The 25,571-nt window shown below is 47.0% G+C and overlaps 1 protein-coding gene across 4 annotated transcripts in view; it reads right to left on the bottom strand.

The window, feature by feature from the left end:
* The window catches only part of AFAP1L2 (actin filament associated protein 1 like 2), a 71,384-nt gene extending 57,684 nt beyond the window's left edge, over positions 1-13,700 (bottom strand). For 3 of the 4 annotated variants that reach the window (XM_032695248.1, XM_032695249.1, XM_032695250.1), the window contains exon 1: positions 13,550-13,687. In XM_032695248.1, coding sequence (XP_032551139.1) covers positions 13,550-13,565 — 16 coding nt within the window. In that variant the 5' untranslated portion in view covers positions 13,566-13,687. Of the gene's footprint in view, positions 1-13,549 lie in introns of all 4 variants that reach the window. The other variant, XM_032695247.1, reaches the window with a different exon arrangement.
* Between the last annotated feature and the right edge of the window lie 11,871 nt (positions 13,701-25,571).

The following is a 25,571-nucleotide window of genomic DNA, read 5'->3' as shown; positions in this document are numbered from 1 at the left end:
GACCTTGAAATAACTGAGGCAAGTCACTTCACTGGGAATATTTTGCATTTAGATAGGGAGAACACCAGAATATGCACACTTTCCAGACAATGGGATAAACTAGATGGCTTAAAGGATCTTTCCCTCTCTAATTTTGTCACCTGCATACCTGCAAAGTTTGGGCCACCTAATCAGACTACTATTTTGTAAAAAATTCTGTGACTAGGGCTACAACATAGACAAGGAAAGCCCTTGGACTGGAAGTCTCTGCTGCCAGGCATAACTGAAGGACCTGCACATCCTCAGCATCCTGAGTGAGCCCACTTAACAGTGCTTTGGTACCCAACAGACTTGTTCCTCTCCCCAGCACACTGTTCCTGCTCCCATTGCTGCCCAGACTGTCAGCTAGCCAAATCAGCAGAAGAATAACCTGGTGAAAAGCCAGTAGCTGTCTGCTGGGGAGAAGGAGAACTAATGCCAGAGATGGTGCAGGCAAGGAGCTGAGATTGTGAGGCTGAGGGCTGGGCCATCCTCCTCAGCAGAAATAAACTGTTAATAACAGGATACTTCGCAAGGCAATTGTGCCAAAGAAGTCCCCACCTCCTGCATGCAGTCACCAAAAAGAACTAGGAAACATTCTGAGGCCATCTTCAGGTAGATACCCATTTGTCTGTAGCCTATAGAGCACAGACAGTAGCACAGAACAAAACACAGGTCAGTGGCTGGATAACAAAGCTGCAGAAATAATGAACACTTTCCTTTCACACCGGGAATTGCCAGCATCTCTCTGTGTCGAGCCAGATGTGTTTCACCACATCCCCAGGGTGCTGGCCACGCCAGCACAGCTCAGGCCGTGCATATGAGCTGCGGCAGGCGCAGAGACCCCGCCGTGGCCCAGCTGTGTTTATTCTGTCAGCTGCAGTGCCACAAAACACAGCTGCATTGATCAGGGCCCGTCACCTGGCTCCAGATAAAAGCAGCTCAGTAGCAAGATGCTGGCCCATCCCTGCTCCGTGCAACTGGAGCCAACCCAGTGACCAAGCAGGGTCTGGCCGCGTCTGCCTTCTCATCCAGGGAGCTGTGAGAGGTGACAAAGGGGATTATGCATTGAGGCAGGGTGAAGAGGGGGCAGCACAGATAGATTATGGAGCCTGACTTGGGGCCAGGAGACCCCAGTTTTTATCCTGGCCTGGTCTGAGCAGTGCTGCAGGAAGTCTTTCCCCTTCCTGCTTTGTCCACATTGCTCATTATTCGTATCTTGATAGGAATGATCTTCCCCCATCCCCAGTCCTTTCTGACTTCAGGAAAACTCTTGGCAACCAACATCAGAAGTGGTTTTTTCTCTTTTCAGAGAAGCCTCCACACTTCATTTCAGATGGCTTTTTTATGGTTTTCATTTTCACATAATATATACTATGACTGACATGTCAAAGCCATCATAGCCTAAATCTTCACATTTTATTTCTAAACTCGCTATAAAGAATAGTTTCCTGCTACTGACTGAGTCATCTCCTCGAGATCAAAGCTTCTCCTACTCTAACTGAAACAAAACAGTTTGGTATTTGACTCTTTCATCTAGAAGCCAGTTCTGTCTGTACGAAGCAGCAACTCCCTTTACATATTCAAAATGGAACATTCTCCTTCCTTCTGCCAGTATGATGGCAGAGCAGGCCTGCACATTTGGGAATAACTGATAAAAAGCAAGTGTATGAATGAGGGAAGGCAATTGTGCAATCAAGGGCTGAAAGAAAATTTGAAATTCCAACCCAGAATCTGGGACAAGTAAACATTCTTAGGAGCACCATTTCATCTGCAGCTGGAGCGGCTTCAGCCTAAAGGGTCAGAGAAGGTGAAGATGGCGTGGATAGATGGGGTCTGTTCTCCACTGCCAGCTCAGCACCAGGGACCTGAGATCTTGCTGGGAAGTCCACAGATGATTTGGCTGCATGTCTCCAGTGCAGCAGAGTCTCCTCATCTTTCACAGACCAAATAACTGTGTCTGGAGCAAGGGTCAGCCGTGTCAGCGCTATTAGCACCCGGAACTGTGAGCGTGGCTGCTTGGCTAAGAAATTCGTCCTCTATCACAAATCAGATTTCATTATATTAAATTCAAAGGCATCTTTATCAAGTGCACCAGAAATACAGTTAAGTAATTTCTTAAGTAATGTATCAATAAAAATGGATAAAACTTGCAGTAAACCTAATGTAAATCTTAGATCCAATCTGACCCTTGTGGTCAGCCCATTGTCTACGCTGGAATGACACAAGGAAAGAATTTGGCCCTTTCTACCTTGCCTAAATGTTGGCCAAAAGACAATCATGTTCACAGGAAAAACAAGAACATATGCTGGAAACAGAGCATTTCCAACAAAAACCTCAATTGGGCATAGAAACAAAGCAAACTGCAAAGATTTCATAGCTTATCATAGCTTATCAGGAGTGTCAGGATGAAGATGTCTGACCAGAGTCACATGTTAGAAGAATACCTTAAAGGAAGCATCGGAGTATCATCCAGACCTACGCATTTCTTAATGGAGACACCGAGCAGCCAAATGATGTACGAATGTGGAATCTGAAAGTCGTACACAACAGTCCATGGCCCTTATCCTGGTTTTGGGGCAACACTAGTTCCAAAGAGACAGTCAACAGCCTATATTAACTGTGAGGATATTCTGTTTTGTCACCTGCACAGCACTACCAGGACACCCAACATACGACCTTCAAACCCTCTCACACAAGTAACATTCTCTGTGCTCAACACCCAGCTGTGTTCCTGGCGGTCCCTATGGCTTTGGCATTCCTGTGGGAGCTGTAACTGACCACCACAAGAATAAAAGGCTGGCCATAGCTGAAATGGTACCAGCAGCAAATGAAAAAATGCCCAGCACATAAGCTTAGGGGATGTCATTATTTCAGCCAAAGAATTGAAGGAAGGCTGACGTAGCCAGTCCAAAGAAATGAATGCGAAATTCCGTGCCGTTTAATACAAAATTTCAGCCAGAGTCAATCTTTGAGTGCTGCCCCTGCAACTCAGGCCATGCTCCAGCTTGGATGGACTCACCAGTGGTGCCAATGTCCGACTGCTGGACATACCTGCTCTCTCCCTTCCTACAGCACCCCAGGTTTGTCAACTCAGCATTGTCCAAAGCTTGCTGCACTTATTTCTAAGTAGTACAATAAACCAAAAGAGCAATGACAGTTTTAAGAGCTCCAGTGAACTATCAGAATTAAAAATAAATCATTCTGTTTCGGGGAATGCTGAGCCTCCTGGGTCTAGAAAGCATTTGTTTCTCTTCTCAGCCAGACATGGGAATTCAGCCTTTAGGATAAAGTATGGGAATTTTGATTGCCATTTCACTTCCCCCCACTCTGCCAACTCCCACTTCAGTTTCCAGAAATAGGTCTCTTCTACACTCAGAGAGCATATGTTTGAACAACCTAATATGAAAACTACATCCACTGAAGTTAACCAGTGCAGAATGCTAACAGATATGGGCTTAAAGCAACTGCACCCTCAGCCAGGTCTGTTCTGTTTCATATATTGCCAGTTTATGCTGGCTCAGTATAAACCAGTGTAACCCACAGAAACAGATTTGATCAGTATTTTGGCAAATATAGGTGATTAAAGCAAGAGCCTGCTGAGCTGAAGATGTGACAAGCTACCACGATCCAAGCGCTCAGATGACAGACCACATTAACAGCGTCTCAGGAGCTGTGGATCATGATCAGAGAGAGAATTACAACACAATATCCCAGAAATCAAGAGTATACGTTGGTGTAATCAATATACTTCAAGATTGATTTACTGGTGATTTTTTCTAGAACCAGGCCCTGGAGTTCATATGGACTCAAATGTAAGCCAAACCACACTTGGAGCACTGATAATTTTCTGACACACTTTAATCAGTTACAAGCTCTGTACAGTACTGCATTACAGCAGCCAGCACCTAACAAGTCAATAATTCCTTTCAGCACTTGGAAGTCAACCTAATTTCCAGGAAGTATCATCTCACAAGGGAAACAATTTCAAAGCTCTAGCTACAGCAAATTAAACTGAAGTGGCATCTGGGCAACTAGATAATATCATCAGCTAGCACTGCTCATTAGAGAAAGGTGAGAGACATCGTGCATGGATACTTGTGTATCCTGTAACATGACTAGAGGAGAAAAGATGGAATAAAGTTGAAGCAGTAATGGAAACCTGTGTTTATATAAAATAATACCATGCTTAACTCGAGTAAATAATTTACTAGTGTTGCTTTGCTCAATTATATGGTAGCTAATTTCTATTTTCCGTCAGTAAGAAGAAACAAGACCTTTTGGTTTTGTTTTGAGGAGAGTGCATCTCCACTGTAAACCTCAGAGAATATTTCTCTTGCTCCTTAACCCATTCAGCCTTGGCCTTGCAACAGAACAGGTCCTTGTTAGCAGAAAATGGATTACATTATTAACTCCTTAGTGTTATGATTACTTAAGGTATAGAAACGATAAGTAACACTCAATTAGAAATGTCACAAGAAGTCCTCATGTCTTCCTACAGCCAAAGGAGATATTGCTAGAGGTATTGGTGGGTGAAGGAGGCAGAACACACAAGAGGCTGCTCTGCAGAGATAACTTATTCCAGAGGTCACTGGAACCGTGACCACACACAGGCTGAGCATGACCAACAACCACATCCAGCTCTGACACTGCTGCTCAGGGAAGCAAGACACAAGTAAGTGTGGAGTACAAATATTGAGGTGTGAAAAAACCAAAACCATCCAAAACTGTCACACACACATTTCACTGGTGACTGCACTGCTCTGGGGCACTTTCAAGTGACCATCTTTCAATGAGACAGGTGAGGCTGCTGAACTCCAAATGCACCTGCAGGCCCAGCACTGCCTACAGTTACAGCCCCAGGCACCAAGTGCAACGTGTCCCAGATGAGGTGAACAACCCTCATGGGCTGAAAAAATTCAGGAGAAAAAGCACGTAGCCACCGTGCTGCCCAGCAGACTGTAGCTGATGGCTGCCCAGCCCTGCAGTAGCTGATGGTGGAGCCAGGGCCACCCTGCTTGGTGTGCCCCCAGCTCTTCTGTGGCCTCAGGCTTGGGGAGGAGGGGACCTGGACCACAGAGCAGCCAGGCTTGCCTGCCTTTGCCTGGCACCTCCACAACCTCATGAAGTGTCACACACAAACTGTGTGTCTTTTAGCAAAAAGAGCTGCCTTCACCCACATGCATGAGTACTGAATTACCAACAGGGACCAAACACCTGCCTGAGGTTGGATGATATGAATGCACATCCCACCCCTCAGCCCAGACAATGACAGTAAGGTAAAGATCTAACTCAGCTGCTTTATAGATTGAGCTCAATTAGTCTGAGCAGTTCTCTTCTTCTTTATCATATTCCAGCAGCTACCAAGATCAGTCAATTCTATAGCAGATGAGGAACGGTACATTACAATCCCAGCTCTCTGCCAGATTCTGCATACTCCAGGGCAATGGAGAAATCTGAAAAGTACAACAATAAAAACAGCAGAAGTTCCCACCATTCAAGACAACGTGGCACATTTTTAGAGACTACAGTAGAACACAAAGGATCCTTGAAGACACTGGATTTATACAAAGGAGATGGGACATGCTCGCCAGCCAAGCAGCTGGGATGAAGCTGCTGATGGGATGGATGGAACAGACGGCCTCCAGCTGTCACAAGCTGCTGCAGAAGTCTGGGTTTGCCACATCTCCACTTTTAAAGGCAGCCCCAATTTCCACTCTTCTGATATTTTGCTACCAGAAGTGGTGGCCACCTAACTGCTGAGACCATGTATCTGTCACCAGCAGGCACCAAAAAGCATCTCTGCATTCTACTGATTTCAGCTCGTTCACAGCAGGACCACCAGAAGTCAGAGCTGTTTGGCACTGGGGCTGTCTGGACACATACATGGGCTTATTCCAGAGATGACACACTGACAGTGCTACTGGAAGGCTGTGGGACTGTAGCTGGCTTGGTTGCATTCCTCGGTAGAAGAAAGCTCCACATTTCACACACACTGTTGGAGAGACTTTCAGCTAAAGCCACTAGTGACATTGTGTAAAACTTGTGCAACTCAGGTTCTCTGCAAGCCAGCTCTTTCTTCCCAAGACTTAATAGTTGTCATACTTTGCATTGACAAATAGCAATGATGAGATCTACAGAGCGACTTTGGATCAAAGATTTCTTTGCAGATACCTTATCTCTTCTCACAGTAGCCCGCACACACTTCCCTTCGCCACCTGCCTGAGCTGCCTGCCTGAGAACACACACAGACTCCATCCAGGACAGAGATCCTCTCCTTGCAGCAGACCAAGACTTGCTCCCCATCTAACTCAGTCCAAGAGGGAAGGGCTCAAGCCACAACTTGAGCATGAACTACAAAAATCTCCTGGCTCAGACCCACCTCTTTCAAAGCACTGCTGCCAAAGTGTTATGCAAACTTCTTCAAAAAGCATCCCGACTGCTTAGTTGCCCACCTCTACACCCCAAACTCAGTGCCAGCTCTGGAAAGCCTCATTAATTATTTGCAAGATTGGGAATCTAAAGATACTTTTAAAAAGATTCAGTCTCCTAAGACACAAAAGCAAGTGAAAAAACACGTGCATCACACCAGTGATGGGGGTGGCTACTGCTCCTGGTTATCTCTGGAGGAGATCCCAGAAATAAGAAGCCCACAGGCTACACTGCCAGCTAAGACTTGTGGATCCCTATTTCCCAGGCTTTTTCTAAGACTTGTGCTATACTTTTATCCTAAGAAAATCCAAAGGGGAAAAAATCTTCATGCAACACAGAGCACAGTCCACCCAAGGAGGGGAAATACTGGCTTTTATTAAATTGCAAGTGGCCAAGTTATGTTATGCGGGAATTTCAGTCTGATCCCATAATTCTGAGATATTTACTTCCAGACAGAGCTGTTTATAACCAAAGACAATGTTGCCATGCACCAAACCATCCTGAGACTTGCTTTCTATGGAATTTTGCCCAGGAAGAAAGCAACAGGTCAGTGAGGGCAGAGGGAATGTACTTTAGTAAGTCTCAGCCCTTGTCTTTTGAACTTCAGACCAACCCAGCACATCTCCCAGGCCTTCCCTCCACAGCATCCTGCTACACTGTGGGTCCTGCACTGACCTCCACTCCTGCACCCCAGCTCATGGTAGCAATGGGAAGCCAATCTCCCCCCGCAGCAGGAACTACCTTACTCACCTCCTCCAGTGACAGCTGCTCTCCCACCCAGCCTGGCCCACCAGCCCCAAGCCAAACCGCTCCCAGTGGTGCCAGCCCTGGGTGTTCTCTCTATGGGCTGTGGTCGGAGCAAGAAGCCGGATTTGGACCAAGGGCTCGGCCCCACAGAAGGAGCACGTGCAGGCACTGAGCCAGCACTGCTTTGCTGCAGCTTCTCAAAGGGCTTGGCTCCTCTGGCCACCCTTAGCAACTTGTGTTTGTTTTGGAGGCTTTTCCCTTCTAAAGCTCTGCTCCCTGGGTTTAAGTGAATTTAGTATTTTATTTTTTTAAAAAATAAGAACTTTGGGTACTGGGAGATCAGCATCTTCCTACTGAATGCTTCTAAACAGATTTTTCTTTTGTAAACTTTTACAGACATTCCTCCAGTTCACACAAGGTTTTTAACCAGGCACTGTAGCACACAGCAAGAACTTCCCAAATTTAACCCCTCTTCTTCACATTGCAGCACAGCTCTTGCAATTGAAATGCCTTCTCTCAGCTACTACCAGGGAACTTGCCAGTTCAGTAACACTTCTTCCCTATCCAGACCCACAACGGAGCCATATAAGTGGCTCCAGCCCAGAAACAGGCTGTATTGGCACCTCCGCTAGCAGCTCTTTGGGGTAAGGCCCTGTCAGACACATCTCTGACCCACTGAGCTGTGCTGACAGGTTGCAGTACAGACTGGACCAGTCTGTCTTGTCTGTTGATCTGAGAGAAAAGCACAAATGACTCAGCTTTTAAGATGAAGTAAACAATAATATGCAGGTCATCAAACTGGCTGTGTGACTGCAGGATCCCAATTTACTTGCTGGGTCTGGATCTGTGCTTCAGACAGGCAGCTTCAGACAGGAACACCTATGCCCTAGGTGCACGTGCTCTGCATCACCTTTAATGACAGGTGCACCTCTTATTTTTGGTTCCCCAAGATGTCCACTACAGCTCTGGGTTCTCTGGTTGCTATTGCCTGAAGATGCACTTCCCTGCCTTAGATGAATCCTTCCTTTCCAGAGGGTACAGCAAGTTAAGAGTTTACAAAGACTTCTTAACAGAGCAGCATTCCCAATTTCCCTGACCCCGCAGGATGGTTGCAAGCATAGCACTGACCATTGGTTAAGGAGCTTGGTATTCAGGTCCTGGATTTGCCATAAAACCTTAAGGGATTCAGTTGAGTCACTAAACCCTTCATATGTGCTGTATGTTGAGATGGAAACGTTGAGGAGTAAGTACGCAGCTGAGCAGGCATCCAGAACTCAGATTTAAAAGCCTTGTGGTGCTTTGCTGTGCAGACCTGCAGAGCCTGGGTGACATGAACTTCCCAGTTGCCTGCTTGCCCCCAGTCCATCATTGCTGCTGGGAGCTGAAAGAGCCAGCCATGTGTCTAAATAAAGCAGTACAAGCATTTTTGCATAGACACTCCCTGTGTTCCTGGGCTGTGGGTGTTCAATGAAAGCGATCAGTGACAACCCACGAACAATAAACTCATTCACACAGTACCTCCGGCCCCAGCCCAGCACGGCACATGGAGCCCATGGCAGGGAGTGGAGAAGGTGTGTGAAGGAAGGGCAGCAAGACTGACTTACACACTAGAAGATACCACAAGGGTAAAGGCTCATGCCCTGCCAGGAGCACTCCAAAAGCAGATGCTCAAAGGCTCAGAGCTTGTAAGCTAGCTTTTATCCTTTTTTTTTTTTTTCAGGAAGCAAGCTTCTCTCCTAGCTTCAGGAGCAGGGCTCTTGGCAATTTTTGGTAGTTATACAGATGGAGCACAGACCCTAGAACAGCAGGGCTACAGGGGTATTGTCCCACTGCTCTTCACTGCATGGATCCCTGCCCCTTACTTGCAAGAGATGAAGCAAAACTCAGTGACCATTTTGGGGATAGCAAAAGGAGCACCCCAAACCTGGCAGTTACACCACCACCACCCCCCCCAAGGGCCACCACTGCTCATCAAATGGAGCTGAAGCCAGCATCCCTCCAGCCCCATGCCCATCTGCAGTGAGCCTGTCCTGGTGTGGAGAGCCCTAGAGAGCCTCATTTGTGCCCAATACAAATCAGAGCATCCTCATGTGCCCTGTTTAAATAAGAAACACAGCTGTGCTAGAAGGGACAGAAATACTACACTGGCACAGGTGACAGTGTGTAGGATGGTTTGGAAGGGTGGACATGGCAGATGTATAATTGAGTCAGGCTGTGGTTTCAGTTACATAAAAAGGTTTCGTGTCCTCAATCCCTGCAGAGTAAATAACTGCACTCTTGCCACCTATTCCCCAGCAGAATGTGGGGAGTGTGTTCCATTCTCCAAAACCAATCAGGGTCACTCTCACAGAAGTGAGAGTTACTGTATACTTTACGAGGTTACGCATGACATTAATTTTCATCTGCATTTAAAAGAATGCTCAGCCTGGCAGCTGAAAGTTGTATTGGATTTGGCACAGAGCGGTACATTGCCCTGCTTTCTCCAGTTGCCACACCAAGACAATGAGCTAAACACAACAGCTGTGTGGATGATCAGCTGAGGAGAAACCACATATGTCTGTACAGAGACATGGGATCATGTTCATATGAATCAATCCATTTCCGACTCTGATTAACAGGAGTTTATAAAGGGCCTCAGATTGCTACCAGGCTAGGGCTCATATCTTTTATTCATGTCTCCACTTTGCAGTTTAATCCCAAGCATATCTATCCCTGTATTTGCAATAACTTGTTAAAAAGAACACGTGCCGAAGCCTCAAACAGTCACCTCCCTTTCCCCTCCCAGTTAAAACATGTTAACTAGCAAGAAAACACTCCTTCTTTCTACCAAGTCTCTATTTTAATCCTTATCAGCACTAAACTGTTGGCCTCTGTTAAGAAGACCACCTCTCCTCCATGGGCAAACAACGCACGTCTCTGGGGGGGAGCACTGTAAACACTAATGAAGACCCACCTTAACAGATATGAAATTTGTATCTTTGCTCAACAGAGATAGTAAAACATGAATGCCAAACACCTTTCTTTGAAGAACTGAGCTGCAAGTTGCTCTGATTTCCATTACAGAGCTCTAACACATTAAAAATACAATAATAATCTTACAAATCTCTCAAGGCTCATACAACTTGACATTTTAGACTATGAGCAAAGGGCTGCATCACAGGGAATCAATCGTGACAAGGGGTCGGTCTGAGAGGACTTGAAGGGATGGCAGATAGACAAAGGTGCCACCAACATACCCCTCATCAGTAACAGCACATTCAGCACATCTTCCCCTCCAGGAGTCTGGAGATGGCTGGTCATGGACCAGCCAGCCATGTCTGACAAGCACGGCAAGGAGTAGGCAAGAAGCCATAGTGCCCCTGTAACAGGGAGCACAAGATGGGACAGCTGCCATATGCAAAGGCAAAGCACATGAGAAGAAAGCGAGAGAACACTTGCAGAAAACAGAGGAGGAGCAAGAGATGAGCAGCTCTGTCTTTGTCACTACACAGCTGTGGGTACAGTGACCGCCCCCACTCACAGCTGCCCTCTGCAGGTCTCCCTCTTGTCCCCTTGGGCTCTTGGGTCTGGTGCTCCTTATGCCTCACATATACTTCCTAATCACAGAGAGAAGATGGATTTTTAAATAGCATCTTCACCAACAGAAGGCACTCTTCAGAGTGGTCAGACAGAAAAATCCCTACTGCACGTGAAGATCATCCTTCAGAGCTTAAACAGCGTAACAAGAGTCAAGATACAGTGTCTTCCTGTGCAGCTGGCCTTGCAACCTCATTTGTAGTCACTGGGAAAGGAAGCCCATTCCCAGGAGAGTTTCACAATTCCTCCTTCACTTCCCACCATGCAAGTCCAAAAGCCCAAGCAATTCCCACTCCACTGGCATCACCCTGCTGGCCACCAGACCCAGCTTCCCATTCCACCTGGCCCTGCACACTCCACCCATCCAAATTCCTGTGGCTGCTTCACTTGCCATTGAAATAGGAGAGACACCTCCTGCACGTGCCAGGTTAGAATCCAGATTAATGCACATCCCTGCCTGTGTTTAAAGGAAAGAAAGTCTGCTGTTTTGCTGATGCTTGGAAGCTTAATTTCTTAAGTAATAGGAGAGATCTTGCAGTCAAATTCCTGTTCCCCAAACAACAGGCTGTTGTTCATTGCATAACAGCCCTGTTTGAGTCTGTGCACCTCTATCATTACGGGATTTCTCTGCACAAGCACTCTGCCTGGCTCACAGCAAGGATGAAGACTTCCTGAACCATGGCAGCAACGAGTTACCCACACCAGAACAGACACATATCCCTCTGTGCTTATTAATAACAACTCACTCCTCTGCCTTCTCCACCTGCTCCTCAGGGCTCCCAACTCCCACATGTTCTCCTCCAGCCCAGCCCTTCCCCTGCACCTCACCAGCCCCAGGTGAGTCCAGTTACACCTTCCACCCACTAACCAAGCTGTGGCCACCACCTGTGGCTGCCCCCCAGGGCTGGTGATGCCTTGGTGCCTCATTAACACCCCCCCTCTCCCATGCTCCCAGACCCATTACCACTCAACACAAAAAGCACTGGCAAGGCTCTGCGATCAGTTGCGCTCGCTATTCATTACACATGTGCAGAACACATCCCTGCTGCTCTGAGGGAGCAGTGTGCATATTTAGAGAGACAATATACAAAACATAGCTGAATCCTAATGAATCTACTGCTTTACTACTGGAACTGAATGGAATTGTGCAGACCTTGCCAGCAGGAGGAAAAAAAAAAAAAGACCACACAATATTTGACTTGTAATATAATCTTTAGCATCGCTTTTGCAGTACGTTACTATTGTGCTTATCAGGCCTGTAAAGTATCAATTATAAGAAAGAAAAGGATCAAAATGCAACAGGCAGCACAGTGCCAGCCCTGTCAGAATACTAAAGTCAAAAAACCACAGTCCTGGCAAAAATTAACTTTGCACAGTATGATACCTCGAAAAATAAAGTCCCCACCAAAGCAGGATTAAGGAACAAGGACTATTAGTTCAGATGCATCTACTACGCCTAACCAAACCTTCCTGGTTTGATGGTAACAAGTCCAAGTGAGGTCAGGCAGGAATACATCTGTTTAGTACCAAGTTCCATACTTAAACGTTCAAGCTCCATGAGGAGAACAGCCACTACAAGAAGAGTCACATTTCCTCTCAACAGGTAAAATTTACTGCGAAGTTATTCGGTGCCACACAAGTGCTGGATCCGCCTCCTCCAGGTGAAGCTTTTATGCACCAGCGGGAGCAGAAATCACAGAGCACCCACACGCATCTGAGCGCCACCTGCCCGGGCACATCGCCCCACCTCCTCCCTCCTCAGCTGGCAAGGAGCGCTCAGGTTTGAGAAGTGTCCAAGAGTGCCCATAGCAGCACCGACCCGAAATGCGCCAATCTCGGTGATTGCGACCAAGCGGCATCACAGAGGAAGCGCCAGAGCCATTGATTGTGGGGAAATAAATGGGCTGTGGGTGACAGCCAGCCTAGATGAGACCTGCCAGGGAGAAAGCTGGGAGCTGCTCGCCTACCCTCTCCCTAACCACCAAAACTATTTGCGTTTAGACAACAGGACACTCAATGTCGTGCCTGTTCAGCCTGGGAGGGTTGGAAGTCCGCGAAGATGAGCGGTTTAGGGTGAAAGACGAAGCGGGCAATGTCAGACAACTAAGCGGCTGCAGAAAACGCAAAAGTGACAAAAAAAGGTCCTGATCTGTGAATCCGATAAAACGCGAAGTTTCTCCCCATTTCCCTCCCTCCCTGCCCGGTGCCCGGGACAGGTACGCAGAGACTTCACATCCCCGGGCGGGACCCGCCCGCGCTGCCCCGCACCTTCCCCGCCGCTCCCGCCGCCCGGTCTCACTCGCAGGGACCGCTCCCCCTCCATCCCCGAGCTGACCCCAGCCCCACTTGCGGGGACCTCGATCCCTGGCCCCACTCCCGGAGACTGCCTCCCCCGGGAGCAGGCTCCCGTCCCTACTATCTCTCCGCCTCCTCCTCCTCCTCGGATCCGGACCCTCTCCCTCGTCGCCCGGTTCCACTCGTGGGACAAACCCTCCCCGACTCCCGGAACTGCGCTCGAGCTTCACTCGCGGGGACCCCTTTTCCTCGCAGCTGATCCCGGTCCCACTCCCGGGAAACATCCCCTCGGGAGCTGCCCCCCGCCCGCCACATCCCACCACCGTCGCGGTTTCCCACTCGAGGGAACAAGTGTCAGTGGGTCTGTCGCCCCCCAGGACCACCACACCTCTCCCCCTCCAGCGTCGCCCCCGCAGGTCCCCGATAACCCCCCGGCGGGTCCCGCGGGATACGGACACGCGTGACGCCTCCGTCTCCTCACCTTTGTATTTCTCCATGGGGGTGCAGCGGGGCCGTAGCCCAGCGGCTCCCGAGGGCTCCGGGACACGGCACTGCCTGCGCTCGGCTCCGCTCCGCTCTCGTATCCTCCTGTTCCAGCAGCGCCGGCTCCCCCGGCCGGCCCGGGCCGCCCCGCCCGCGCTGCCGCCCCGCCCCGGAGCCGCGGAGGTGGCCGGGATCGGCGCTCCGGGGTGGGAGCCGATCCTGGGGCTGGGATGGAGAGCTGGCGGTGGGGGGCGGACCCTCTCCGTCGGCCGGTCCCGGGGAGCGGAGCCGGGCTGGGGCCGGTGGCAGGAGAGGAGAGCCCCGGGGTGCCGCGCTGAGCCCGTGGGTGGCTCCTGGGGCTCCTCGCTGCTCCCCAGCGCTGTACCCGGGGCGGGGGTGCCCTGCCTGCGCCCCGTGTTCGGGATGGTGTGTGCTCCGGCTGCAGTGGGGCTTTGGGCGCATTCAGAGAAGAGCCCTGGTTACCCCAGGATAGCCGTGTGTGGTCCCGGTCGTTCTCGGTGCCAAGACCCCAGGCAGGAGGATGCCGGGGACCCACCTCCTCGTTGCGCTGGGCTGGCAGGCTGAAAAGTTGGGTTTTCCTTCCACCTTCCCCGGGGCAGCTGTATCCCAAAGCCAGTGAATTTGCACTCTCCTTTCCAGCTACTTTATTGAGGATTCCTGGTAGGACCTTCCTCCTGGACAGAGCCGATCTCACAGGAAAATGTTCCTCTCCTTGTGTTCCAGTGACATTTTTGCTGGACTTCCACCATGACAGCCAGACCTAGCATGTCCAAAGTGCACAAACAATAACACATCGAGAAGCGGGCATCCAGTCTGACCTCAATATAAGGCACAGGTGACAATCTGTCTTCAGGACAATATTTCAAAGACATTGCAGGGATTTAATGTTTATCTCAATAATGAAAACACTGGAAGTTACAATCGGCAAGGTCTAGGAGGGTTATAGGGGAAATTTTCTCTTCAGAATTAAACTGTCACTGTGAGGAAAAGGGAGCCATCCCTGCCTATTACAGGGCCTTTATGGCAAGGTGCCTGACTGGGGTGGGCAGCTCCACCATTCCTGAGGAAAAATATACAACCATTACCTAGAAAATTAACTGCTCTCCTTGGGAGCTGAAAAACAATTAAGCTCTGCATCATTCACCAGAGCTGCATCCACTGGCTCTCTGTGTGAGCATCTTGTCCTCCCTCCACTGGAAGCCAATGGTCACACCAGGGTCGCACCAAGATCACGTTGTTAAGATTAATCCTCATCCTACTGCTTTGACCCCCTTTGGGGTCTGGGCAGAACAGAGCTTGGGCCTGTCTCAGGATTGAAAGTATGGGCAGGAATGTGGTGGTGTGGCCTGCAGTGAAAATGAACCTCTTCCTGCAGAGGGCAGTGGAACAGATAGGTGGGTTCCCCAAAGCTCACAGCCCTTGCACGTGGACTCTGCTATGCAAGCCGGGTTCTTGGCCATCAACCTACATCTAAAGAGCCTGGAGTACTCAAAAGTGGCAATTTCCACATACCCACCTGAGTCAGATGGTAGGGGGAACATCATTGTTTCTGTGAGATATCAGGGTCATGGTGTCAGCAAGGAGAGTTAGACAAAGCCAATGAAAGGCCCACAGAAAAAAAATCTGTATTTCCTAATTTTTGGACCTGTCAGCCCAGAGACCATTGACATCTGTGGTCCAATGCAGCCTTGGGAAAGGTTACTGCTGTTTATGTAGACAAAAACCCAAGCCTCCATCATATGGCTTTTCTTACATTTTCTGAAAATAGCCATAAGCAGTTTCTCTTGGCTCACATGGAGAGTGAGCAGCCAGGCTGGAAGAACGCTGCCCTGCCACTCCTCAGGTCCCTGTGTGCCCCTCCTGCCCCCACCCTCCTAGGCAGTGCTTGACAGGGAGTACACCCTGAAGAGGATTTGTGTGGCTGGTGGAACTGGAAAGTGACTTGTGCCACACAGGAACTTTCCATAAAAGAACAAAATTAAATATTGCCACTCAAAGAAGCTGAGACTGGAGCATCTCCCAGTTCTTACCAGTACATAACCACCACACAAAGAGACAGGCAAGTCAAACACCTGAACCATCAAAGCCAGCAAGAAGATAGAAGTTTGCAATGATGGGGAAAAAACAGGCTAAATAAATATGTCTGTCATGTAGGAATATTTCTCTCAGAGCACTTTCTAGGTACTTCTGGGCTCTAGCTTTTAAAATCTAACAGGACAGGCCCTGGTCTTGCAAACCTTTGATGTGTGGCTGTATCCTGAATCAGGTGAGCAGGCATTCTGAACTCAGCAGGAATAATTAAGGATAATACCAGTTAAACAAACTAATTAAAGATGATTTGAAAGATCAAGGCATCAGATACCTGTGATTCCTGTCTTCAGGATCCAGAGCCTTTACATCCCCTGCTTGTCCCTTCCTTCCCCTCCCATGATAAGGATGCTCTGGAATCCCAGGACTGCTGGTTAGGCCCATGGCAATTACTGGGAAGGTGACAGTGGGACAAATAGTAATGCCAGAGGAATACAAGTTCTTCCTGTTTGCCCCCTTCCTCTTGCAGTAGGAAGTACCTAAAATACTTTGGAGTATTCTTTTTTTCAAACAGGCTGTTGTGTTCTGGGGTTTAATAAAACTGGGAAATACTCAGACCCTGATTAGCATGAGGAATTAATATTCCCAGTGTTGGTGCTGAAGTCTAGGTGTTTGCCACTGTGCTCAGCTAGAGAAAACACTTGTAATCTGGTTTTCTTGCGGGGGCTTCTTGAAGCCAATAAAATAACAGCCATCTACCTGTGCACCCCTGTATTCCTTGCTTTTTTCTTGCTTATTATTAGTGATACTTATTAGTGATGCTTATTATTAGTGATGACTCAGGTGTGACAAGCCTTGAGGGCCAAACTCGTCCTATTCAAGTCTTTTTTATGCGGCTGACATCCAATCCTTCAGCACAGAGCATCATACTATGGATTACATGGTTTAATACTTTTTTTCCCTGCATATTCATTCTGTATTAATAGGTAATCTGGCTGCTAGTGAGATTGGCATCTTTGGTTAAAGTTCTCAAGTACCCTGCTGTGTCTTTCAACTGATGTAATTCTGCTTCTCTGGCCTTACATCCTGTCATTTTACCATTTTTGCTTCCTGTGAAATAGAGAAGGAATCAAGTATAAATTTAGAAGCCTAAATAAAGCCTATAAACAATTACAATAATTTGCTAAATACCTTGTGCAGAAGCATGATCCTAATCCTCTCTTTTATCCACAGGTGATGTTAAATGCTTTTCTTTTTCCCTAAATATTGACACTAAGCAGGTGTATATTGCTTCATTAATATTATTGATGTTACACTTATCTTTTGCATCAGCAAAGTCTTTAATGTCTATATTTGTCTAAATCTATAATATTGCTTTCTTCTCTTTGGTTGCATTTGGCTTGCTTTTCCCCTAGTTTAAGCATGCATTGTTTCACAGGGCTCTTCTTTCTCTCTTCCCCATTTTAACAGCTTATCAAAGCTGTTAAAATCTAGTCCAGGAGTTTACTCAGCAAGACCAAGCTCAGTCAGAGGTAAAGTGAACTTTCTTTTGTTAAGCTCCTGAAAGATGGGAAGTTGTGTCAAATACTCCATGTGTGCAGGCACCTGGAGGACAGATAGAGAAATAAGATGGCTTGGTAGACAAGGGTTATCAGTGAGATGTGATCAGATCAATGGTGGTGCACCGGTGACCTCTTTCCTTCCAAATATCATCACAGGGATCCACTTAGATAAGGGTGTAACATCTCCGTGGACAGTTATGGTCAAGCAGGAATAAAACTATTCCAGAAAGATTTGGCCAGAGGTGAGTTTTGTGACAGATCTGAGACTAAAGATGCGGTGTGTCCTGTAAAATGCCAAGAAACCAGGAAGCCAAAGGCTTCTTCACTTTGGCATCCCTGGATGCAATGTTGTCATAATCTGAGGGTAGAGAATTCCTTTTCTCCATATGTGGATCCCTCTGAAGAGCAATGAAGCTTGTGGATCCACCTCCAGCTGACCCAGCAAAACAACACTGCTGTCTCTGAGAGGGAGAAGACTTTCTCCTTCCCCTGCTTCTGGCCAAATGATCTCTCTCTTCCCAGTGTCATTTTCCCAGATATTGGACCAACTTCTGTGCTGAAATGGTGGAAAACTAAAAATTCTTCTCCCACCTCAGGAGGACGAGTTGTGTTGCAGTTGAGTCAGGCAGGACTGGGACAATACCAGGTAACTGGCAAGCACCTTCAGCTGGATGGAAGGAGGAGACCACATGAGCATGTCCAAGCAAGCAGGTGAGACCTGGGACACAGCTGGGACTAGGTAAGAGTGTTCATCAGTCACAAGCTCAGCTGTCTCCTTGAAAGTCCTCTCTGATCTTCCTTCTAGGTGGGAGCATAGAGCAGACACTGACAGGAGTTCAGGATCTTCATGGCGCTCTCATCAATGTCTTTGAATTCTGATCTGCTGAATCCTGCCTGTTTTACAGATTTTCTGATTTAAGGGATAAAGGGAATATTTGGTGTTGGAAACTTGAACAGAGTCCTCTGCTTATTCCCCAAGGAGGTTCAAATAGCTGAACTCTGCTAACTCTCCTGATTCATATGATCAAAGACTCAACACTCCATGCTGAAACTCTGAGCCACCCAGGCCCTGGGAACATGGTGTTCTGTCTGGGGCTGTAATAAGTTACATTGCCACGTGGCTTACTGCAGAAACATGTTAAAGATCCTAGGCTACCTGCTTAGGAGCATGAGGAGCAATCTTTCCCCAGAAGTAACATTTATGAAGGCTTTATTGAAGACCACACTGGTTCCTTGATTCTAGGAAGGCACAAGGAGCTTGCCAGGGTTCAGTCAGTGAAGATGGGTCACTGGGACAGCATGGTTGTTCCAAGCAAAGCTACTCCCTGGAAAAGGACTAAATACTTTTGAAGAACATGAATCCTTCATCCCACATAATTTGCAAGTATGCTGTCTATGGGTATTTCTTTTGAGGACTTTCTTCTTTCCTATGAAGTGTTTCATGATTCTAGCCATAGAAGAAATGACCAAATTCTCCCCCAGCTGAAGCTGGCCTTACTTAGACCAGTGTTGCTCCATTGACTTCTGTCCAGCCACTTCTGACTTTCACTGATGAAAGGCAAGACAATCAACTCTAACACAAACAACCCCAGAGCTGTTTAGCTGCTCAGCTATACAAAAGCTTCATCACTGATACATTCCAGCAATGTTTTGGATTCTCTCAGACATTAACTGTTTCAAAAGAGCATGGCTGGGAAGAGGGTAGCTGGAGGGAGGGGGGGGATTTCCCGTTAAGGACAGCAGAACCAGATGTTTTTTGATGAGCTTCTCTTGGCTTCCCATTCCTTGACATTTCCTTTTCAGCTCTGGAGTCCAAACTGCTTGTAGACCAAATTACAGGGAGCCCTAATAGCATGAATTGTTTTTTTCCCTCAACAGATAGAACACCTTTTTCTGGCCAAAGGATGACACATGCTGACCAGACAGTGTGCTCAACAGCTACAGCATTTGTTCCTCCTTGAGACATTTCTTTCTTATACTTATTTTCTGCTCCAGACCCTCTACCCCCTCCAGAGAAGCCCCTTAGCTTTCCTTTGACAGCATTCAATATCAGTTAAAGGAGTCCAAAGCATTCGTTGTTCCCCTTCTCTCCAGCCTCACATCAGCAGACCTCATGGGTTATCAATGCACTGTATTACAGCACGTAACACTCACAGGTACCACAGGACATGGCTGTCAGCTTCCTAAGAGTCTCTGATACAAATTTCTGACACATAATTAGCCATGTGTGGTGGTGCATCTCCCCCTCCCCCTGGGCCTATGAAATGCTCGTTAGGCCTTGGCCTTGGTGAAGAGCACCTGGGCTAAGCTCCTCTTGAGCTTGTCAGAAACGTGGTCTGTTCCCAGGAACTTGTGCTGTCTAACGAATTCCTGGGTTTTTTTTAAAAAAAACAGCCTTGGAAACTTATTTTTCTTGCCTAATAACAACTCAAGGGGAACGACGTTTTTGTTATCAAACTTTCAAAGAAAGTTACTGACCTGAATTGTGGCCAGGATGGAAAATCACTACAAGTAAAACCAAGTCTTTTGCGACCCTATAAATAGCGGTCCAAAGAGACACCCTTTGAGCTCTCCTGGACCACAATGGGCTGTGACCAGCACTACCCTCTGAGTGGGGCCTCTCAGAGCTAGTGAACTCTCATGTTTGCTGTACCTTGAGGACCATCACCAAATGCTGATAGAGTGTGGGCTGATACCCCCACTCCTCGAGGCTCAACCCTTCACCTGTTGAGAAGATGCAAAGGCATCCAATGTATTTCACTGAATTCGAGGAGACTTTTTTCACAGGTATATACCTTGTACAGTCTCTTTTAAGTCTATGCATGTCGGTGTGAATATACTATACCAATGTATTAGGAATATTGCTCTCTTAGATTCTTAAGTACTTCAGATTTGTAAGTAAGTTAGGTCTGTGAGTTACTGTTGTGCTTATAGTAAATTCTATTTGAATCTCTTGTTAAATTGTTTAACTCAAGCTATTGATTAGGTGCTGTTAAGTTTAAGTGCTGTTAAACCTTTAGGACTAAACTGTTGATCAGTTCTGGGGCTAAGTTTGGCAAGGGGGTCCACTCTGGACCTTCTGACTCAATGGAAGGGTCTCCCTTATTCTTTTTTATCCTTACCCCTTCCCCACCTCCCCACCCCAGTCTCCACGTTGATAATTTTTAGAGTTGATTTTGGTTTTAGATTGACTGACTTTAGATCCTAGTTTGCTTTTTCTCTGTGTGCATTAACCATCTAGTAAGCAGTAGAGTGAACCTTGCCAACAAACTTTAAATGACCTTAAAACACTCATTCATGACACCATGATACTAGTTTTTGAGGGAGTAAGATAGGAAATCATGACTTTCAGCTGAGAAAAATATTAGAAACTTCATCCACACTTATGGAATTCACCAGTAAACCAACACTGAGCAAAATCTCTCCCAGGCTGAAAGAAAAAAGCTGTGTGGACTATCAAGCTGTCAATTGAGGACTCGCCTCAACAGAGCTGAACTCTTCACACCTTTCAGCACAACTAAAACTTAGCCAGGCGAGAAGAAAAACTAATTTTATCAAAATTTGGGAAAACATTAATTTTTACATCTTGCTACATTTTCACTGGGATTTTTTTAAGCCTCCCTCATCATCACTGCAAACTGTGGCCTGATGTCAACTGTGAGCTTGCAGAAGACTATTTATTCTGGCATTTTCCCCAAAAGAGTGGTTTTTCAGTCCACAGCTTTTCTTTAGGCCTAAACCACTTCTACTTAGCCGAAGTTAAGAAGCAGAGTGTCTGTGGTCAGTACTGCTGAAGTGGGCAAGGGGAAAGAACAAGAACTTCTGGTCCACACAGGAGAGCACCAACAAACTGCTGTTTGTTTCAGTGGAGGCTGAGCACTACGGAGGAGTCCAAGTTTCCTTCCCTGCTATTAGTATTAGATATTAGAGTGTGCCAAACTACCTGCCAAAGTGGGATTAACTACCAGGTAATAGGTTTCACCCATGTCAGTTGAGTCTTCCACCTTTTTTTTCATTCCTGTGAAAAGAGATTTAATTAAGAGTCAAGAAATCTGCCTCAGTAAATACCAAAAAATGCAGTTTCCCTTTTTGCACGTAGAGCAGTGGAGCTGAATTTCCCTTGCCTTCCCAACTATCATTAAGTATTCTGTTTAAATAGGCCAGCTTCATGCCATCTATAATGAAGTTATAGTGTATTGCTCTGTTATGAATGATGAAGCTGTTGTGTCCTACGGGGAGAAAAATCGCTGTAATCCAACTTTCCTTTTGAAAAGGCCTAATGTATCCACATGAGATCTTCTGGCAGAGACAACTGAGAGAATATAAATAGAAGCTTAAAAGAAGAAGGAGGGGAAGGGGAAAATAACTCCAACAGGGCTGTGTAGCTGAAATTCACAAGTTTAATAGGAAGATGGATGACTGAAGAGCCTGTTCTGTGACACAATTAGGACTTTATGTAGGCCTTTTTCAATTATTTGTAGCTGACAAAATATCACACAAAGGCTATTTCACACTGCAGGCCAGGTGCCCAGAAATGGGCTTTTTGGAGGCGGGAGCAACTGGGAGAGTCGCCCAGGGGCACAGGCCACTGGGGTCGCCACTGGCTAAGTTGGGCAACAGTGTGCATCACCTCACGTACAAGTGGCAGGAGCGAAGAGTGTCCTGCAATGCCTGAGGCCCTATACACTCAAGCCATCATCTCCCAGGGAACAGAGAGTTGCAGCCACAACAGACGGTGTGGGGTGGGAGGTGACTGCAGAGGTACATATGGTCCATCTGGGATGCACCTTGCTCGTCCTCTCCAGAGACAGACACAGCAAGAGGATGTGTGGGTTTCTGCCACAGGAAGAGGTTTCTGCTAATAGACAGTTCTCAGAGTTGAAGTTATTATAACAAGAGGTCTTGTCTGGGAGTCTGTTCTGTCCCCTACTCACTTCTCACTGGCCACCCACCAAATGTTGTTGTTGTGGTACTTAGTTCTCATCACAAAGCTACTGTAGTTCAACCACTGTGGAACATTTCTTGAAATAACCTGCATGTGTTTGCAGACAGGGTTCACACCTCCAGTGGCTTCAGTGCTGTAGCTTAGGCAGGTGACATAAAGCAGAGGAGAGGTGATGATATGGTGAGCTGCAGAGGCTTTAGTATCTCACAAGAGACTTGCAGAAGATCTTACCAAACCTTCAGACTTCAAGTGTCTTACATTTGTTTTAGTTTACTTCATTCCACAGTGAGCTAATCTAACGAAGGAACTTCAGTTCAGGCTGAAAATCCCTGGGGAGGGCAGGGGAAATTATTAGTAAATTTAGTTTATTTTAGTTTAGTTAATTTGGGATGAATTTTCCTGGGTATTCCCATAAGGAGAAGAAGTCAAATCTCGGGACCTATAGGGGAGTTAATACTGCTTTGGTGGAACTGTGGTGGGGCAAGGCCAAACCTGTGGGATCAGAGACAGGGAGTCTGCCAGGCAAAGATAAAGCAGAGGTAATGGGCATGTTTGTCCATATGTAACAATTTGATTGAGAAAAGAAAGATGAGATAAGGGGGGCAGGATTTGTGGAGAATGGAGAGTCATGGGAATGTCCCTCCTGGAGGGAAGTGGCTCCCAGTGGCAAGAGTAGAATGGGGGAGCAGCAAAAGACACGTATCCTTTGGCCAGTGTTAGCCCTTACTAGGACAAGATTGCCTCTAGGGATAAGTTCTCCTGAGGGCTCATTCTTGGCTCCAGTCTTCAATGGGCAGTTTACAATTTCATTTGAAGACTCAGGTGACTCAGTAATGCGGTCACCATGGGGATGGGGCAGAGCCCTCCCTGTGCCCACAGCTGTTGTGATTCAGGGCATTCTTCCACTACAGCCTCCACAGTGCCTCTCTGGCCCTCAGTGGGACTGGGAATGGCCAGGGTTACCTGGCAGGATAGCAGTGGCTGTGACTTCAGCTTACATGTTGTGGACATGCGCTGCCAGATGCGCTTTCAAATTATTTAAAAACATGTTGCCACTGAGTGGTAATGCCTTCCCTCATCCCTTCGCTTATGTCAGCACTGACAACAGGTTGGCTGTATGTCGAGGCTGATGGGCTTGCTGATATGACTAAAAGCTCCTCATTTTTTCCTCACAGGGTCAGTGTTTCAGCGAGCTTTTCCCCCCAGTCAGACGGGTGATCTCCCTGCCCTAGTGGTACCTTCACTGTCACTCAAACTGGCCAAACACAGGAAAATTCTCCAGAGGGTCCTCTGTTGGGATTTCTCCCAAGGGAGAAAGAGCACAAACATAATTTTCAGGAAGCTGAACAATTAGTTAATTACAGAAAAGCCAAACTTTTAGTGCCAAGAGGTCAGAGCATTGAAGTGTTATGCTCTGGGCTGCCTGAGCACCACGGCACCCCATTTATCATAGATTCACTTATTGATCCAATATTTATTGCTCTCAACAGAAGTTTATTTTAAATCACCTGCTATTGTTTCACAAACCTAGCTTGTAAGAGGATTAATTTTTTTTTTTTTTTCTGGGAGGGAATAGTTAGAGGAAACAGCAAAAGCCAAAACATAAAAATAAAACACAAAAATAAAACACATACTTTAAAATGATTCAAAATATCAAACATTGGCTTCCCTCCTCCCACAATATCTGTGCTCTTAAATGCATCATTGCAAGGGGAATTATTCATGTAGGCTCATCAATAAATCTTACTTAAGTCCTTTATATTGCAGTCTTCATTCATCTAGCTGCAACTCCCCTGTAAACGATAATTAGGGTAAGAGCTAACTGAGATACCACAGAGTTTGCTCCTGGCAGTCATTGAACATCCAGAGTATATCAAGGCTGTAAAGTAGGCATTTCTCAGCAGCAGTTCATTCATTGTAAACCCTGATTCAATTATTACCTTGTCTCCTGTTTCACAGCAAACACTTTGGTTCACATAAAGGCTCAGCATTTGTCAATGAATTCCTTGAGTGGATTGAGCTGCATTTTGTTTCCTCTGTAGTATCTAGCCTAAATCCAGAAGAGTCAGCCAAGGGGGAGCCCTGTTTCCCTCTGGCAACCTTACTAGGCTAGTCCTGCAGAGAAGTTTAGTTCTATCATCAACTCTTCCCTCTAATACTTGGTGTTATGGGGGCTGGGGTAGCACAAATAATGGAAATAGATAAAAGATTTACTCCAAATGTGGAGACCCTGAGCAGCAAAATCAGCCTCCAAATCTGTCAGTCTGTTCCTGCCAGACCTGCCTCGCCTTTTGATGTTTCTTCTTCATTGGCTGCCCAGGGACACACTATTAATTTACATCCAGCCCCTTACTCTTGCCACCTGTGAATACTGGGAATTTCACGAAGAAGAGCTTTACTCTGTAGAGACCGTCTTCTCCTGACTTATGTCCAAACAATTGCCACAGTTTTAGCAAAGACATTATAATAACCACCAAGTGTGCCTAGGGGGGCTCGGTCCCAGCTTCTGCTCTGAACACTAATGTAGCACAGACTGTAGGGCTCTCAGAGCTCAATATGCTCACCCTCCACCCCCACACCCTTCTTCAGGGTGTCTCTTCCCCAGCCTCACAGGGAAATGGAGACTCTTTAACTTAGCAAAGCCACTTGCAGAGGCAATATTACAAGGACAATGCAAAACTTTTAGAGCTCTTTCCAGTTACCCATCCAGTGTGACCCTTGGCCCTCTGGCCCACAGACCTTGCCCCTGTGGTTCCCCTCTTAACCAGAGTCTATTAAGGCAACTGGAAGAAATAGGTAAAAGCTTCTGGCCACACTTGCCAAAGCATTGTTCAATCAAATGCCTTACTGGGGCTTAACCTGCCTCACAGACTGGAGGGATCCATAGGACACATGTTAACTCCCTCTGGCAAAAACAGACCACAAAGGGTATGAGGGAAACCTGAAAGCTAGAGAATTTCAATGACTTGCCCAAGTTCAGAAAGCTGAAAACATTGAACTTATGTGTCCCGACTTGCTGTCCAGCCACAAGACAATGAGGAATACCTAAAGGGGAAAAAAAGACATTGGTGTTTCATCCCCTTGCACTTGGGCACAGTCCTGGAGTGAATGGAACAGTGGCATACAGGATAACATGACAGTACAGTGGCTCTCCAAGAAAGGCCAGTCTGCAACTGGCTTCCTTTGCCAGCAGAACAGCCCCCTCTCCAGAAGATGCATGTTGAAGGTGGGATTTAGTCCACCTCCTCCCTTACCTCTTTCATTCAAGGGCAACAGCTGAAACACTCCTGACTTGGCAAAAATACCCGACTCCAGCAGTGTGAATGTAGAGGGTTTTGGAGACAATGATACCCTTCTTAATTGACTACTTAGTTACCTAAGGTGCAGAGGTACTGCTGGAGGTAAAGGAACCAAGGGAGGGCCACCAACTGCCCTCTCTGCCAGGGACTTGAGACTGTGATTTC

The sequence above is a fragment of the Chiroxiphia lanceolata genome, chromosome 8, assembly GCF_009829145.1.
Source record: "Chiroxiphia lanceolata isolate bChiLan1 chromosome 8, bChiLan1.pri, whole genome shotgun sequence".
Classification (NCBI taxonomy): Eukaryota; Metazoa; Chordata; class Aves; order Passeriformes; family Pipridae; genus Chiroxiphia; species Chiroxiphia lanceolata.
This window is presented reverse-complemented; position numbering and strand designations above follow the sequence as displayed.